Consider the following 17,722-nt stretch of genomic DNA (forward strand, 5'->3'; position numbering starts at 1 on the left):
AAGTCCATGAAATAAGGGACCATCCCATAGATACGGGATGTCTGGTAACCCTATAGTATGAAGGAGCATCATTTATATTTTCATTTTTATAATAAGCGGCATCATGCAGTGAAATGACCACAAACAGTTATAATGTTATATACATGATAGAATCCATCAGAGAATGTTTAAATGAATCCTACCACATTCATACTTTTTGTTGTTGACAGGATAGGTACGCGGAGGTGCCGCAGAATAACCAACCTTTTTAAAGGTTCTGTATTTTTTTATTTCCCGGCATTTAACTGGTGAGGCTTCTTCATGTGACCTCTAGTGCTCAGAGGAAGCGTGATTGTAATTAAGGAAGAGCAGGGGTAGCCAACTCCAGTCCTCAAGAGCTGCCAACATGTCAGGTGTTCAGGAAATCCCTGCTTCAGCACAGGTGGCTAAATCAGTGGCTCATTCTAAAACTGAAGCAGGGAAATCCTGAAAACCTGAGCGGTTGGTGGCCCTCGAGGACTGGAGTTAGCCACTCTTGACATAGTAAGACAGACAACCTTGGGTTTGGTACCCTGAGATAGAGGAACAACTAAAATGATTCTGCAACTGAAATATAGGTCCCTTAATTGGAGCTACATACGGTACTTCTGCAAGTTAATAGAAACGTTGCTGCTGGTGATAGACAAAAGAGGTTATATCTTTGGCGCTCTGCACTAGTAACAAACTGTAGGCTAGAATAAATAAATAATAATATTATACAACCAGTATCAGTGGTGTGGCCCGTCCAATGAGGAGCTCTACGTGAAGATATTGTACATGAAAAGATAATAAAAAATCATAGCATAATACTGAAAAAGGACAACAGGCCAACATATAACAGACACTTACACATAAGACAAATGCTGAGAACAACAGGTGACAATTAGTAATACAAAAACATTTAATTAAGACACATCATGGATAAAATACATATAAAAAAGGTCCCAACTGGACACTCATACTCTGGTGAAAGTGCCTGCTTACCGAAGGTAAGGAGGTATCAGGCGGTGGATATATCAAAGAATATCCCCTCTTATGGATGATCAGCTGCTGGCTTTGGCGTCTGCTCCTGGGCGTGGAGCCCTCCCGTGCGTGCGGTGTGCAGACCTCTCCAGTCTGTGGCTTTCACCTCCGTCTCCGGTACAATCTGCGCATGTGCAGTGGCAGCTGTGAGATTGTGGCCGCAGATTCGTCTGGCCCAGGCTCCGCCGAATGGTGCGGTTGATAGTAGCAGATTCGCTGCTAATCTAGATGTCAGGCTGCAACAGTGATCTTCCAGCATGGATATAAAATTGGTCAGATGTAGAGTGTCACGCAGGACCACCCTACGTGTTTCGGAAGTCGTGCTTCCTTCCTCAGGGTTGCAAAAGTAATCATTACTATAATGTTTTGTTTTTTCAGCCCTGGAATGTCCCACAAACAGCACATACAAGTCCTGTGGGAGGGCCTGTCCAGCCACTTGCCAGGATCCGGAAGCATCATCCAATTGCCCTGATCCATGTGTAGAGACCTGCCAGTGTAATCCAGGCTTTGTTTTGGTTGGAGGAAAGTGTCTGCCCAGAGAAAGCTGTGGTTGCTTTTTTGAAGGACGCTCCTATGCCCCCAATGAGACATTCTGGGGAGATACTGTGTGTAGGCAGAGGTGTGTCTGTAATGGGCAAAGCCGCAGGGTGGAGTGCAAAGAGAGTCCATGCAGAGTAGGGGAGGCATGCACTCTGAAAAATGGTCTACGAGACTGTTACCCAACCACTTTTGGCACCTGCTCTGCCTCTGGTGACCCTCACTATCTCACCTTCGATGGGGTCCGGTATGACTTCCAGGGGACCTGCCGGTACCAGCTTTCAGCTCTCTGTGACCATAAGCGCGGGTTAACTGATTTCCATGTCAATGTCTCAAACCGGAACCGAGGCGACCTCACAGTCTCTTACACCACATCTGTTTATGTCACCGTTTATGGCACAGAGATTCAGATCAGCAGGCAATACCCCAACCAAGTCATGGTAAGCATTGCTCTATAAGGCGATATGAAACACATCTCCAGGTAATCTGTGAGAGGCTGCCATAACTTCAGCTTTGTCACTAAAAAACTTCACATTGTTGTTGCAATAGTTTGTTGTGTTGTAATCCAATATGACCTTTAACATGTATGAACATGTATTGTCACAACTTACATATGAATTGTTTTCAATGCACTTGTCGTGTGCTTGGAGTTTGAGGCTTTTACTCGCACTGAAAAAGGTGAACAAAGTAAAAGTGCGCAACAACAGTAAATAAGTGACGTGATGAATGTGATATAATGGAATAGGTGACCTTGTGTAAAATTTAAGTATATGGAGCGTCTGCAGCTGTGACACCAGGGAAGGCTCTGGTCCCCCCTATAAGCACACAAAAAAACAAAGAACACAGCGCACAACGCTCATAGTGCATTAAATGATATCTTTAGTAACCAAAATAAGGAGGTAAGTAATGTGCGTACATTTATATAAAATAAACAAGCATTTCAGGGTTAATGTTACCCAAACACCAAAGGACGCCCGTGATAGTCTCGTGGCTCTCTCCTTCTCACTCCAACAACCTCGGTGTAGGGCCTGGATAATCTCCACTCCAATCGCCGGTATTTCAGCCTCTCGCCTTGGGGTAAGGCTAGTGCAGTCTCAGCAGTCCAGAATGACCTCCGCTTGTGTGCGCAATGCCCGTCACTGCATAGGTCTCGTTTGCAACGGAGCAGCGAAGCACACGCTGTTTGGCGTCCTGGTCGAGCACTTCCGGGTCTGTGACGTCATATAACCGCGAGAGTTCGTCGCAAGTCTACAGAACACCGGACCGGTTCTCTGGTAGTGCTGGGTAATAGAGGGTTCGCAAAGTTCTTAGTCCAACGCGTTTCGAAACCGCATGGGTCTCTTCATCAGGGAAGAGACCCATGCGGTTTCGAAACGCGTTGGACTAAGAACTTTGTGAACCCTCTATTACCCAGCACTCCCAGAGAACCGGTCCGGTGTTCTGTAAACTTGCGACGAACTCTCGCGGTTATATGACGTCACAGACCCGGAAGTGCTCGACCAGGACGCCAAACAGCGTGTGCTTCGCTGCTCCGTTGCAAACGAGACCTATTCAGTGACGGGCATTGCGCACACAAGCGGAGGTCATTCTGGACTGCTGAGACTGCACTAGCCTTACCCCAAGGCGAGAGGCTGAAATACCGGCGATTGGAGTGGAGATTATCCAGGCCCTACACCGAGGTTGTTGGAGTGAGAAGGAGAGAGCCACGAGACTATCACAGGCGTCCGTTGGTGTTTGGGTAACATTAACCCTGAAATGCTTGTTTATTTTATATAAATGTACGCACAATACTTACCTCCTTATTTTGGTTACTAAAGATATCATTTAATGCACTATGAGCGTTGTGCGCTGTGTTCTTTGTTTTTTTTACTCGCACTGCAGGCATTTTCTCCCAATAAGTCATTCTGTGTAACATACACAGGCTCTGCCTACTAGATGGGATAGTTACAGCACAGGGCCACACCATTAAAATTCATTAGATGTGTGTATAATGTTAACGATATAGCACCAACAGTGTACGCCGCACTTTACAAAATTACAGTACAAAGGAAATAAAGTACAAACAAGGTGGGGTAAGTGCAACAGGTACATGACAACATAAGGCAAACGTTGATTCTGCCCCAAAGAGCTTACAATCTAAGTGATATGTTGGGAGGATTACAGACACAGTAGGAGTAAAAGTGCATTATTCAAAGTGCAGTCAGGGAGGTCAAGGGCACCTGGAGTTTATTATAGTAGAGGCGGCCACAATGTAATGAGCTGCTTTTTTTAAGAGGTATAGCAACATTAGAGACAAGCTCTGTATCTGTGCTCAGAAAAGTGCATGAGAAGCCATAATATGCTTATGTAATATATCCAAACGTAACATCAAGTCCACATGAATTGCAGGTAGTTTATCCAATAAAGACTTGCTTGTGAGACTAGTCAGGTAAAGCTGCAATTACGGGGAGGAAAAATAAGAAACCAACACCCGGGCTGACATGACTGTTCCAAAATAAATAAACAGTTGGACCCCAGATTATAGCTTCATAAGCAGAAAACACTCCCCTGGGGCGAGACTAGAACGTAGTAAAGTACTATAGTAACATTCAGACAGTATAAATAAAATTACTCACACTTAGCAATTAGTCCTACTCTTTGACAAAGGACAGGGAGCCCGAAACGCGTCAGAGTCACAGCGCCATGGGATCATTGTTTTTTTTGTCAAGATCCTGAATAAAGAAGCTATTTTTATTCAATTGTGATCCAGCCACCGTCGTGTTCCTTTCCCTACATCCCACAAGCAGTGCACTGTTTGCACCTTCCTACTATGGATACAACAGGTTTTTAAGAGGTGACTTTTCCGCGGGGCTTTGAATGTGGGAAGTGAAGGTGCTTGACGAATATTGAGTGGTGTTCCACAGGTAGGGAGAGATTAATGAGAAATGTATAAGACAGGAGAGGGCTGAAAAGGTAAGATTTGCGAAGATTAAATAACCTTATATTGAACACTAGCTGAGAGACCCGGCGTTGCCCGGGATGTAAATGCGTAATAGGTAGTATTATTTATAAATCGTGGAACAATAGGTGACTGTTTGTTGTAAAGGTTGGATAATAATATTGAAAAGAAAGATGGAAGAAAATGTAATACGATGTTGTATAAAAATGGTTTATTGTAACCACACCACAGTACAATGTATATTTTGGTGCCATAAGTGATGTAAAAATCTGAGTCGTGTGTCCTGCTAGGGTGTGAGGCGGCGGGTGGCACGTGGGTTGTGAGTGCTGTGTGCGAGTGGGGGTCCTGCTAGGGTGTGAGGTGGCGGGTGGTGCGTGGGTTGTGAGTGCTGTCTGTGAGTGGGGGTCCTGCTAGGGTGTGAGGCGGTGGGTGGCGCGTGGGTTGTGAGTGCTGTCTGTGAGTGGGGGTCCTGCAAGGGTGTGAGGCGGCGGCTGGCGCGTGGGTTGTGAGTGCTGTCTGTGAGTGGGGGTCCTGCTAGGGTGTGAGGTGGTGGGTCAGTGATGTCGGTGCGTAGGGGCGGGAGGCAGCAGGTGTGTGTGGCGGCAGGTATGTGTCGAGTGTGGCGGGTGTCTGTTGAGTGCGTGCAGCGGCTGTGAGGCGGTGGGTGAAAGGCAGAGGCGGCCGGAGTAAGGGCGGGTGAAAGGCAGAGGCGGGGGTGGGGAGGCGGTAAGGCGGGCATGAAGGCGAAGGGCGGCGGGAAGGGGAGGAGGGGGGCAAGGGGTGGAGGAGGGGGGAAGGGTTAGAGGAGGGGGGAAGGGTTAGAGGAGGGGGGAAGGGTTAGAGGAGGGGGGGGAAGGGTTAGAGGAGGGGGGGGGGAAGGGTTAGAGGAGGGGGGGGAAGGGTTAGAGGAGGGGGGGAAGGGTTAGAGGAGGGGGGGAAGGGTTAGAGGAGGGGGGGGGGAAGGGTTAGAGGAGGGGGGGGGGAGGGTTAGAGGAGGGGGGGGAAGGGTTAGAGGAGGGGGGGGAAGGGTTAGAGGAGGGGGGGGGAAGGGTTAGAGGAGGGGGGGGAAGGGTTAGAGGAGGGGGGGGGAAGGGTTAGAGGAGGGGGGGGGAAGGGTTAGAGGAGGGGGGGAAGGGTTAGAGGAGGGGGGGAAGGGTTAGAGGAGGGGGGGGAAGGGTTAGAGGAGGGGGGGGAAGGGTTAGAGGAGGGGGTGGAAGTGTGGGAGGGGGTGGGAGGGGAAAGGGGAAAAAGAGGTGGAGGGGGGGGGGAAGAGGAGCGGAGGGGGGGGTGGAAAGGGGAGCAGAGGGGGGGTGAAGGGGAGCAGAGGGGGGGAAGGGGAGCGGGGGGGGGAAGGGGAGCGGGAGGGGAGAAGTGGTGGGAAGGGGGAGGAGGGGGGAGGTGGTGGAAAGGGGGAGAAGGGGGGAGGTGGTGGGAAGGGGGAGAAGGGGGGAGGTGGTGGGAAGGGGGGAGGTGGTGGGAAGGAGGAGGAGGAGGGGGAAGGTGGTGGAAAGGGAGAGAAGGGGGGATGTGGTGGGAAGGGGGAGGAGGGGGAAGGTGGTGGGAAGGGGGAGGAGGGGGAAGGTGGTGGGAAGGGGGAGGAGGGGGGAGGTGGTGGGAAGGGGGGGAGGTGGTGGGAAGGGGGGGAGGGTGGAGTTGGTGGGAAGGGGGGGAGGTGGTGGGAAGGGGGGGGAGGTGGTGGGAAGGGGGGGAGGTGGTGGAAAGGGGGGGGGGTGGTGGGAAGGGGGGGTAGGGGTGAGGTGGTGGGAAGGGGGAGGAGGTGGGAAGGGGGAGGCGGAGGGAAGGCGGGGGGTGGGAGGCGGTGGGAAGGCGGGGGGTGGGAGGAGGTGGGAAGGCGGGGGTGGGAGGCGGTGGGAAGGGGGGTGGGAGGCGGTGGGAAGGGGGGAGGGAGGCGGTGGGAAGGGTGGGGGGAGGCGGTGGGAAGGGGGGGTGGGAGGCGGTGGGAAGGGGGGGTGGGAGGCGGTGGGAAGGGGGGGTGGGAGACAGTGGGAAGGGGGGGAGGCAGTGGGAAGGGGGGAGGCGGTGGGAAGGGGGGGGAGGCGGTGGGAAGGGGGGGAGGCGGTGGGAAGGGGGGGGGGAGGCGGTGGGAAGGGGGTGGGAGGTGGTGGGAAGGGGGGGGGAGGCGGTGGGAAGGGGGGGGGAGGCGGTGGGAAGGGGGGGAAGGGGGGAGGTGGTGGGAAGGGGGGGGGCGGTGGGGAGGCGGTGGGAGGCGGTGGGAAGGGGGGGGAGGCGGTGGGAAGGGGGGGGGGGCGGTGGGAAGGTGAAGGGGGGGTGGAGGGGAGGTGAAGGTGGGGGGGTGGAGGGGAGGTGAAGGGGGGGTGGAGGGGAGGTGAAGGTGGGCGGGTGGAGGGGGGGGGGTGGAGGGGAGGTGAAGGGGGGGAAGGGGGGGGTGGAAGGGAGGTGAAGGGGGGGTGGAAGGGAGGTGAAGGGGGGGGTGGAGGGGAGGTGAAGGGGGTGGTGGTGAAGGGGGTGGTGGAGGGGAGGTGGTGAAGGGGGGGTGGAGGGGGGGGAGGTAAATGGAGAAGTGGAGTGAGGGGAGGTGAAAGGGGGTGAGGGGAGGTGATGGGGGGTGAGGGGAGGTGAAGGCCGCTCACTCACCCGTCCGGCAGGTCCCACGTGGATGTGAGGCGGGAGGCAGCGTGTTGTGGCCGCTCCCCCGCTGTGTCCCGGGCGCTCGCTCGCTCCCCCGCTGACTGTAGCGGCGCCGGGGGGGGTATCGGGGAGACACTGACACTGGAGGGGAGGGGGGGTGGAGGGGAGGTGAAGGGGGAGTGAAGGGGGGGTGGAGGGGAGGTGAAGGCCGCTCACTCACCCATCCGGCAGGTCCCACGTGGATCTGAGGCGGGAGGCAGCGTGTTGTGGCCGCTCCCCTGCTGTGTCCCGGGCGCCGCCATCTTGGGTACTCGGCGCCGCGAGGCAGCCTGCCTGGCCACTGGCTGTTCCCCCGCTGGGGAAGGGGTGAGTTGTAGCGCCGGGGAGGGGGGGGCATGTATATGTGTGGGGGGGGGGAGAGGTGGGAGATATAGAGGGGGGGTCTCGCACGGCCGCTGACACTGGGTGGGGGGGCGCTGAAGGGGTAATAATAGTGTGTGTGTGTCCCGCTGAATGTAGCTGCGCCGGGGGAGGGGGGGGTCGGGGTGAAAGCGCGGGAGACACGGGGAGAGGAGTGAGCCCCGCTAATGTATGGTAACAGTGTGTGTGTGTGTCACTGTGTGTGTGTGTCACTGTGTGTGTGTCTGTCATTGTGTGTGTGTCTGTCACTGTGTGTGTGTGTCCCTGTGTCCCTGTGTGCGTGTGTGCGTGTGTGTGTGTGTGTCACTGTGTGTGTGTGTGTGTGTGTGTGTGTCCCTGTGTGTGTGTGTGTCCCTGTGTGTCCTTTGGCCCGTCACTCCGCCTCAGGCCAATGAGAGGTGTTGAGAGGTGTGCGGGGGCGGGCGGGCCAAGGGACCAATGAGATTTCCCCTAGGGACACCGGACATCCAGGCAGGCAGGCAAACATACAGTGCTTTCACTTATATAGTATAAGATAAGAGGTGAGTTGGGGTGTAACGAGAGATCAGAGTTGAGATATATGAGGTAGTGGCTCAGTTAGTAACGACACTGACTGGCACTGAGAGTTTGAAGCAGGGGAGCCTGTTTCAATTCCCGGTGTCGGCTCCTTGTGACCTTGGGCAAGTCACTTTATCTCCCCGTGCCTCAGGCACCAAAAACATAGAGTGTAAGCTCCACAGGGCAGGGACCTGTGCCTGCAAAATGTCTCTGTATAGCGCTGCGTACAACTAGCAGCGCTATACAAGAACATGCTATTATTATTATATATGGAGGTGCAGAGGAGTGTAGAGCTTTAAAAGAAAGTTGGAGAAGTGTGTGTCTTACACGGAAATTAAAAGTAAGCCAGCAGAGAGAGTTCAGGACGTTGGAAGAATTTTGAACGGATTTAAGGGAGGCCAGATACAATTCTACTTTTTGGGAACCAGCTTCTACTGTATACTCATATATACTCCTATCTAAATATAAAATTCATTATTCACCAATTGCTGCCTTTTTCACTCTCTCTTCCTCTCCTATTTCCCCCGTATCCACCTTTTGAATCCTCTTTCTTACAGGTAAAGCTACCATATGTGTTATGGTTATCAGTACAAATTGTAAGATATATTGTTATTTATCATGCTGTATTTTCCAAATATGAAAATAAGGCTACAAATCCAAGAAATAAAAGAAGTCAAATAAAGAATTGGCTCAATCTATTTTAGTAATCTCAGTATGTAGATGGCTTCCTTCCCCACGTACCTTCAATATCTCCTTTATTTCTTCTTTTCACTTCCCCACAGATTGATGGTTTGCTGGTATATATGCCCTACAGATCCACTGATGGTCGCCTCTCTTTGTACCGCAACCCTAGTTCTGCCGTGCTGACTACTGCCTTCGGTCTCACTGTCACCTTTGACTGGTCCAGCATTGTCACCGTCACTCTACCAAGCACTTATGCTGGAGCGGTCTGTGGCCTTTGTGGCAATTTCAATGGCAACCGCAGTGATGATTTCATTCCATTAGGCAAAGCAGCCCCAACGTCAGTTATTAGCTTTGCTCAAAGCTGGAAAGTTGGAGATGTTGTAGGGTGTATTGACCAGGTGGACAATCCAGATTGTGTTGGGCTGGCAGAACAGGAGAAGCGACAGAGGGATGAAGCTAGTGGGTGTGGGGTCCTATTAGGGCCTAAAGGACCATTCCGTGATTGCCACAAGCTAGTGGATCCTGAAGGATACTTCAAGAGCTGCTCATATGACCACTGTTTAATGAAGCAGCGTCAGACCATCTTCTGCCCAGTTTTGGCATCATATGTCCTGGCATGCCAGACTGTTGCGGGAACTGTCCATCCCTGGAGGAGCAAAGAATTCTGCCGTAAGTTACAGGAGATTGAGGAAGGTTGATGCATGAAATAAAAAGAGTAATTCTTGATTAAGTAACACAGTTTGCAAGGGTCTGTGGGGGTCACAGCATCTATGTTTTATAACCATATTCTTAAGGTTGAAAAGAGACCTAAATTTGGCAAATGTAATGACTGCATGCAAGGAACTAGTAATAGAATATGCAGAATAAATGTAGATGGTACAGTGCACTAGCCAGTGATTGTTGCACAATAAATAAAATTCCTCTTTTACGACCTTTATGGTTTCATGTGATCCCACAAATGTCAACAAGGAAATAATGATACTGTATACCGTAAATATCTGTCCTGCAAACCCTAATCCCTTTGATCTTTAAGAACCTCATCTCATTACATAATCATGAATAATGTTATAATAATGTTATGTTATTAATATAAACTGATGATCTTAGGTTTGTGTTTTGCTCCTGTGTACCATAATTGGGCAATGGTCATAGAAATGGGGATATCAATTGAAAAGTACTTTACTCTTAGGAAATTAAGTTTGCTAGGCAAAGTATGAGGAATTAAACAGATTTAATCATACTCTCTAATGATAGAAACAAATAGAAAATTGATACATACACAGGCTTTATTTAATTCTACTCTTTCTGCATACAAAATCTAAATAATATCCATAACTTGTTACGGCAAAAGAAAAGAGCTTGTAAAACCCAGAAACGTCTGAATATTATAATATTTTCTAATAATGTATTTTTATATGTGTTCTCTTCCAGCCAATCTCTGCCCCAGTCACAGTCACTATGAGATCTGTGCTAATGGCTGCCCAGTCACCTGCAGTGGCCTCACTTCACCAGTTGGCTGTGACTCCCTTTGCAGGGAGGGTTGTGTTTGTGATGATGGATTTGTTCTCAGTGGAGACGCGTGTGTTCCCCTCTCACAATGTGGGTGTATTTACAGAGGAGCCTACCACATAGTTGGGGAGATCTTTTATGTTGGGGAGACGTGTACAGAAAGATGCACCTGCAGTCAAGGTGGGAGAGTAATCTGCTCCCCATCCTCCTGTTCTCCCAATGAGGAATGTCGTATACAGAAGGGGGTACGCGGGTGCTATCCCGTGGATTCAGCTATCTGCTCTGCTTCTGGAGACCCTCATTATAAGACTTTTGATGGACGAGTCTATAGCCACCAAGGAATGTGCACTTATATACTGTCTCAGAGCAGCAACAATAGTATTTCAAGAACACAAAGTAACTTGACATATTACAGTGTCAAAGTGCAGAACGAAAGGTTTGGGACTGCTGCTACAGTGACGAAGCGTGTTACTGTGGAGATATATAACCTTAGCCTCGACCTGAGACGCAACCAAAGAGGAGTTGTCCAGGTAATGTCCCCTAGTCTCTGAATACTGAAGTGACTGGGAAAACATTCCTCTCTATGTGTAGTTATACATCACTCTTTCCATAAAGTCTATCTCCCCCCCCCCCCATTCTATTTGCCACTTTTTTCTTCCACTGGTCATCCTGTTCAACCAACTGTAGCTAATGTCATTATATAGTCACATCTCTGCCTCCCCCTAAGAGTTACTTCACCTCATTTGTACTATTTCTGTTAGCCTTTTTCTCACTTTATCTTTCCATGTGGGTCTTCTCCTTTTCCAGGTAAATGAAGCCAATGTCCGCCTGCCAGCTACATTAATGTCCGGCAAAATCCGCGTTGAGAGCTATGGTCAAGGCATTCGCATAGAAACTGATTTTGGCCTGCAGGTGACTTATGACCTTAATTTCCATGTCACAGTCACTGGTCCGGCCAACTACCGGAGCAGGACATTTGGCCTGTGTGGTAACTATAATGGGAATGCCCAGGATGATTTAGGTCCAACATCAAGTGATGTCATCACTTTTGGAGAAACATGGAAATCACCAAACAAAGGAGAGATCTGTGAAATCGGTTGCGGTGGGGCAGAGAACCCCTGCCCAAACTGCCAAGGGGCAAAGAATGAGATATTTTCTCGGGACAATTACTGCGGCATACTGAGTGCCACCACTGGTCCATTTGTAAAATGCCATTCCAAGGTTGACCCTGCTCCTTACCAGAGTCACTGTACTTTCGACCTATGCCAGGGAGATGGAGACACCACCATGCTGTGCAACAGTATTGCAGTCTATGCTCATGCTTGCAAGGAAGCTGGAGTTACAGACCTACGATGGAGGAATGAAGCCGTTTGCCGTAAGTAAAGAGTCAGAATTCACAGTCTGTCCATCATTTATTTACAGGGACAAAAGAAACATTGGATCTATGCCCAAACCAGTAACAGTCTAATTATTTGTAGTGACCTGGGGCCGAAGGGCAGATGGCACATCCAGTGTAACCCCATTTCTCATTAACCTGTATACTATGTTATAGGGACATACAGTATGGACAATAGGGACATTTAGCTCATTCAGACAGAGAAAGAACACACATAAACTTAAGGTAAACCGAAAGATACAGAACAAATGAAGAACAAAAAAATATATAGAATGGAAAATACACAAAAAAAGTGATGCAGTGAAAGATTGCTAATTGTGAATCTTAATTAATTATTCTATTATTTCTCATCATATGCATGTACAGTATGTATGTATGTATGCATGTATGTATGTATGTCTTTATTTATATAGCACCATTAATGTACATAGCGCTTCACAGCAGTAATACACGTGACAATCAAATAAATAACAAATAATACAAAACACATAAAGGAAAGAAGCGCTACAGACATAAAAGTAACATTAAGGAAAAGGAGTCCCTGCTCCGAATGGCTTACAATCTAATTGGTTGGTAGGAAGAACGTACAGCGACAGAAGGAGGGTGTTCTGGTAAGAACATCTGCAAGGGGCCAAGTTTATGTATCAGGTGTATAGTATCAGGTACAGAGCTACTCATATGCTTTGTTAAGCAGGTGTGTTTTAAATGGGTCTTAAAGGTGGATAGAGAGGGTGCTAGTCAGGTATTGAGGGGAAGGACATTCCATCATATCAGAAATGTTGAAGGAACAGGGAATAAACTTAGCTATATTTGAAACTTACAACTTTCACATTGGGAAGTTCTGCTGTAACGGTGGAAATTATCAGCATCAGGTCAGGTTTCTGATGATAATAGTGATAATCCCATCATGAACGTATTGTTGCTGTATTGTCATGTTACACGGCAGGGATCTGAGCAGGAACTCCTTCACAAAATCTACAGCTGTATGTGTATACAGTAAGTACGAGCTTCTATTCCTCAATGGGACAGAGACCCCATACACAACTTGGGGGTAGGGGAGAAGAATAATTAATTTACTCACTTGAGATAAAATATAAGACATCTATTGTGAGTTATTTCCACTTCCTACATATTTATTTCTCTGTGAATCCCTGTTATTATCTCTACAATTCTATAGTATTTTCTTCTGTTCTTAATCCATCTCTCATCCTTTGGTACATTCCTTCTTCTGCTGTTCTTCTCAAATCCTTCTCCCTCGCTATGTTCTCCAATAATCCTCGCTCTATTCCTTTCAGCAATGAAGTGTCCCCCTCACAGTCACTACAGCCCATGTGCGGACCTCTGCTCTGCTAGCTGTGCTGCGCTAACTGACCCATATAACTGCCCCACCACCTGTGCGGAGGGCTGTGAGTGTGATGTAGGGTACTTATTTGATGGAGAGGGTTGCATACCTCTTCAGGAATGTGGTTGCTTCGACAATGGACAGTATTACAAGGTATGGCAACAAACTCTAAGCTCTACACCAGGGGTGGCCAACTCCAGTCCTTAACAGCCACCATAAGGTCAGGTGTTCAGGATATCCCTGCTTCAGCACAATCAGTGGCTCAGTCATTATGACTACCACCTGTGCTGAAGCAGGGATATCCTGAAATTCTGACCTTGAGGACTGGATTTGGCCAACTCTGACCTACACATTAAATCCACTATGCTTCAGAGGATTTAAATGACCATTTGTTTACCCTATAAGGATGTCTGTAAATCATTCAGCGCTGAAAAGGTTTTCACAATTCTAAGTTGATAATAACCCTGTACTCTCTAAATTCTGTCCTTAATTGCAATTAACAGGCATGATTTTGCTAATGAACACGTAATTAAACAATTAACTTTGCTCTAATTAGGATGTCATATCTTCACATATTTATGAATGTGGCTAATATACCTTAGTGATAAGATGCTGCTTTGTCCATTACTACGTGATATAGGTTACAAAGTATAGGCTTTTCCTGTTCCTGCACCTCTCTCATTCCTGCCCTTCTCTCCGCAGCCTAACGAAACAGTGCTGAATGATGACTGCAGTCGTGTATGTACTTGCAACCCAACCTCAGGACTGAGTTGCCGTAATAATAGCTGCGCTCCTGGCGAGAGGTGTCAGATTCTGGATGGAGTGAGGGCATGTATCAACACTGGTGAGTGAGCAAGAGCTTCAAAAACTCATATGACTGCTCAGTCCTGGTTCTGAAACAACATTTCCACTATCTACCATTCTCCTAGCTGGCATATCCCTGCTTAAGTTTTGCATTTTATCCTAATGTTTTAGCATGAAGTAAAGCTTCATGCAGTATCTGAACTGACTAATATGCATGAAAGTATGTGTTATAATATAGATGAATTTGCCGTAAACACTAATGTACCAAACATACAATATACCAATGATATCCTGCAAGCTAATGGAGTGAGCTTGATAAACACAATGGCATTTCCCTTCATCTATTTATTGTTCTTCATCCTGTCTTCTCTTCCTTACTGGCTGTTTAAATCCTAGCTGGACTCCTTTGCTACTAAACCTAAGCTACGGTAGATCCTTCCAATCCAATTAATACTCAGTTCCACTCAGTGGAAACAATTGGTCTCTGTTCACCATATTGACTTCAATTGATTGCTCATCTAAACTGAACATTCTCCTGAATTTGCAGACCCCTGTAAGTCCAAGAACTGCCGTTTGAAGGAGACCTGCAAACTCCAAAATGGACGAGCCATTTGTGTGCCAGACTACACAGGCACCTGCTGGGCCTGGGGGGATCCCCATTATAACACCTTTGATTCACATGACTTTGACTTCCAGGGCACATGCACTTATGTCCTCGCTAAGTCCAGTGGTGAAGACAAGAGCCTGGTGCCATTCCATGTTGAAGCCAAAAACGATAACAGGGGTAGTCAAGCAGTCTCCTATGTCAGGCTGGTAACCATACGGGTCTATGACACCAATATCACCATCCAAACTAATGAGTTTGGGAAAATACGAGTAAGTTGTTCTAACGACTGTTCCTCCAGTAAAATTATTGTTTTATTTTATACAGTGTTTTTCATGTATCTAGAGCTTAACAATACAGCTGCACAGACAATTATATTGTACTAGCTGAGAGACCCGGCGTTGCCCGGGATGTAAATGCGTAACAGGTAGTATTATTTATAAATCGTGGAACAATAGGTGACAATTTGTTGTAAAGGTTGGATAATAATGTTGAAAAAGAAAAAAAAAGATGGAAGAAAATGTAATACGATGTTGTATAAAAATGGTTTATTGTAAACACACCACAGTACAATGTATATTTTGGTGACATAAGTGATGTGAAAATGTGAGGGGGCGGGGTGGGTGTTCAGTACGGGTGGCGCGTGGGTAGTGAGTGCTGGCTGTGGGTCGGGGTCCTGCTAGGGTGTGAGGCGGCGGGTGTGTGGCGAGTGCAGGTTACAGCTGGTCAGTGATATTGTTGCGTAGGGGCAGGATGCGGCAGGTGTGTGGGGTGGGTGAGAGGCGGCGGGTGTGTGTCGAGTGTGGCGGGTGTCTGTTGAGTGCGTGCGGCGGCTGTGTGGCGCAGGAGTGTGAGCGGTGGGTGGGTGAAAGGCAGAAGTGCGGGTGGGCGAAAGGCAGAGGCGGGAGGGCGGACGAAAGGCGTTGAAGGAGGGGAGGTGAGGTCGGAGGGGTGGTGAAGGGGGGCGGAGGGGAGGTGAGGGGGGGGTGGTGGGGGATGGTGAAGGGGGGGCGGAGGGGAGGTGAAGGGGGGGCGGAGGGGAGGTGAAGGGGGGGGCGGAGGGGAGGTGAAGGGGGGGCGGAGGGGAGGTGAAGGGGGGGCGGAGGGAGGTGAAGGGGGAGGCGAAGGGGGGGGCGGAGGGGGTAGGTGGGAAGGGTGGAGGTGGGGGGCTGGGGGGGGAAGGGTGGAGGTGGGGGGCTGGGGGGGAGGTGAAGGGGGGGTGAGGGTAGGTGAAGGGGGGGTGGAGGGGGGTGAGGGTAGGTGAAGGGGGGGTGGAGGGGGGTGAGGGGTGTTGAGGAGAGGTGCAGGGGAGGTGAAGGAGGGGTGAGGGGAGATGAAGGGGGGGGTGACGGGAGGTGGAGGGGGTTGCCGGGAGATGAAGGAGGGGGGGGGGGTGACAGGAGGTGAAGGGGGATGGGGGGGTGACAGGAGGGGAAGGGGGAGGTGGAGGAGGGGAAGGGGGAGGTGGGGGAGGGGAAGGGGGAGGTGGGGGAGGAGGGAAGGGGGGAGGTGGGAGGGGAAGGGAGGGAGGTGGGGGAAAGGGTGAAGGGGGAGGGGTGAGGTAAGGGTGAAGGGGGGAGGGGTGAAGGGGGAAAGGTGGGGGGAGGGGGAAAGGGGGGAAAGGTGGGGGAGGGGGAAAGGGGGGAAAGGTGGGGGAGGGGGGAAAGGTGGGGGAGGGGGAAAGGGGGGAAAGGTGGGGGAGGGGGAAAGGGGGAAAGGTGGGGGAGGGGGAAAGGTGGGGAGGTGGAAAGGTGGGGAGGGGGAAAGGAGGGAAAGGGGGGAAAGGTGGGGGAGGAGGAAGGGGGAAAGGTGGGGGAGGAGGGAAAGGGGGAAAGAGGGGGAAGGGTGTGGAGGGGGGAAAGAGGGGGGAAGGGTGTGGAGGGGGGAAGGGGGGGAGGGGGGAAGGAGGGGGAGGGGTGGAGGGGGGAGAGGGGATGGGGAAAGGGGGAGGTGGAGGAGGGGAAGGGGGAGGTGAGGAGGGCAAGGGGGGAGGTGAGGAGGGCAAGGGGGGAGGTGAGGAGGGTAAGGGGGGAGGTGGAGGAGGGGAAGGGGGGAGGTGGTGGGAAGGAGGGGAAGGGGGGAGGTGGTGGGAAGGAGGGGAAGAGGGGGGAGGTGGTGGGAAGGGGGGAAGAGGGGGGAGGTGGTGGGAAGGGGGGAAGAGGGGGGAGGGGGGAGGTGGTGGGAAGGGAGGAAGAGGGGGGAGGTGGTGGGAAGGGAGGATGAGGGGGGAGGGTGGTGGGAAGGGGGGAAGAGGGTGGAGGTGGTGGGAAGGTGGGGGGAGGTGGTGGGAAGGTGGGAAGGGGGGGGGAGGTGGTGGGAAGGTGGGAAGGGGGGGGGAAGTGGTGGAAGGGGGGGGGAGGTGGTGGGAAGGGGGGGAGGTGGTGGGAAGGGGTGGGGGAGGTGGTGGGAAGGGGTGGGGGAGGTGGTGGGAAGGGGTGGGGGAGGTGGTGGGAAGGGGTGGGGGAGGTGGTGGGAAGGTGGGAAGGGGGGGGAGGTGGTGGGAAGGGGGGGGAGGTGGTGGGAAGTGGGGGGAAGGTGGTGGGAAGGGGGGGAGGTGGTGGGAAGGTGGGAAGGGGGGGAGGTGGTGGGAAAGTGGGGAGGTGGTGGGAAGGTGGGAAGGGGGGGGGAGGTGGTGGGAAGGGGGAAGGGGGTGGAGGTGGGAATGGGTGGGGGAGGTGGTGGGAAGGGGTGGGGGAGGTGGTGGAAGGGGGGGGAGGTGGTGGGAAGGGGGGGGAGGTGGTGGGAAGGGGGGGGAGGTGGTGGGAAGGTGGGAAGGGGGGGAGGTGGTGGGAAGGGGGGGGAGGTGGTGGGAAGGGGGGGAGGTGGTGGGAAGGTGGGAAGGGGGGGGAGGGGTGGTGGGAAGGGGGGGGGGGTGGTGGAAGGTGGGAAGGGGGAGAGGTGGTGGAAGGGGGGGAGGTGGTGGGAAGGTGGAAGGGGGGGGGAGGTGGTGGGAAGGGGGGGAGGTGGTGGGAAGGGGGGAAGGGGGGGGAGGTGGGAGGTTGTAAGGGGGGAGTGAAGGGAAGGTGAAGGGGGGTGAAGGGGGGTGAAGGTGGGGGTGGAGGTGGCGGTGAAGGTGGGGGTGGAGGGGGCGGTGAAGGTGGGGGTGGAGGGGGCGGTGAAGGTGGGGGTGGCGGGGCGGTGAAGGTGGGGGTGGAGGGGGGGTGAAGGTGGGGGTGGAGGGGGGTGAAGGTGGGGGTGGAGGGGGGGTGAAGGTGGGGGTGGAGAGGGGGTGAAGGTGGGGGTGGAGGGGAGGTTAAGGGGGGGTGGAGGGGAGGTTAAGGAGGGGGTGGAGGGGAGGTT

The 17,722-nt window shown here is 51.7% G+C and overlaps 3 protein-coding genes across 3 annotated transcripts in view; all 3 read left to right on the forward strand.

The window, feature by feature from the left end:
* LOC142497805 (IgGFc-binding protein-like) overlaps positions 1-17,722 on the forward strand; it is a 362,065-nt gene that overhangs the window by 30,684 nt on the left and 313,659 nt on the right. The gene's annotated exons all lie outside the window — the stretch shown is intronic.
* LOC142497809 (IgGFc-binding protein-like) overlaps positions 1-17,722 on the forward strand; it is a 140,073-nt gene that overhangs the window by 19,316 nt on the left and 103,035 nt on the right. The window lies entirely within an intron of this gene.
* Positions 1-17,722, forward strand: part of LOC142497806 (IgGFc-binding protein-like) — a 33,587-nt gene that overhangs the window by 14,083 nt on the left and 1,782 nt on the right. Inside the window, exons 6-12 of the mRNA XM_075606155.1 lie at positions 1,420-2,018; positions 8,866-9,436; positions 10,199-10,806; positions 11,084-11,651; positions 12,968-13,167; positions 13,717-13,858; positions 14,366-14,694. Coding sequence (XP_075462270.1) covers positions 1,420-2,018; positions 8,866-9,436; positions 10,199-10,806; positions 11,084-11,651; positions 12,968-13,167; positions 13,717-13,858; positions 14,366-14,694 — 3,017 coding nt within the window. The remainder of the gene's footprint in view (positions 1-1,419; positions 2,019-8,865; positions 9,437-10,198; positions 10,807-11,083; positions 11,652-12,967; positions 13,168-13,716; positions 13,859-14,365; positions 14,695-17,722) is intronic.

The sequence above is a fragment of the Ascaphus truei genome, chromosome 6 (assembly GCF_040206685.1).
Source record: "Ascaphus truei isolate aAscTru1 chromosome 6, aAscTru1.hap1, whole genome shotgun sequence".
NCBI classification, from domain to species: domain Eukaryota; kingdom Metazoa; phylum Chordata; class Amphibia; order Anura; family Ascaphidae; genus Ascaphus; species Ascaphus truei.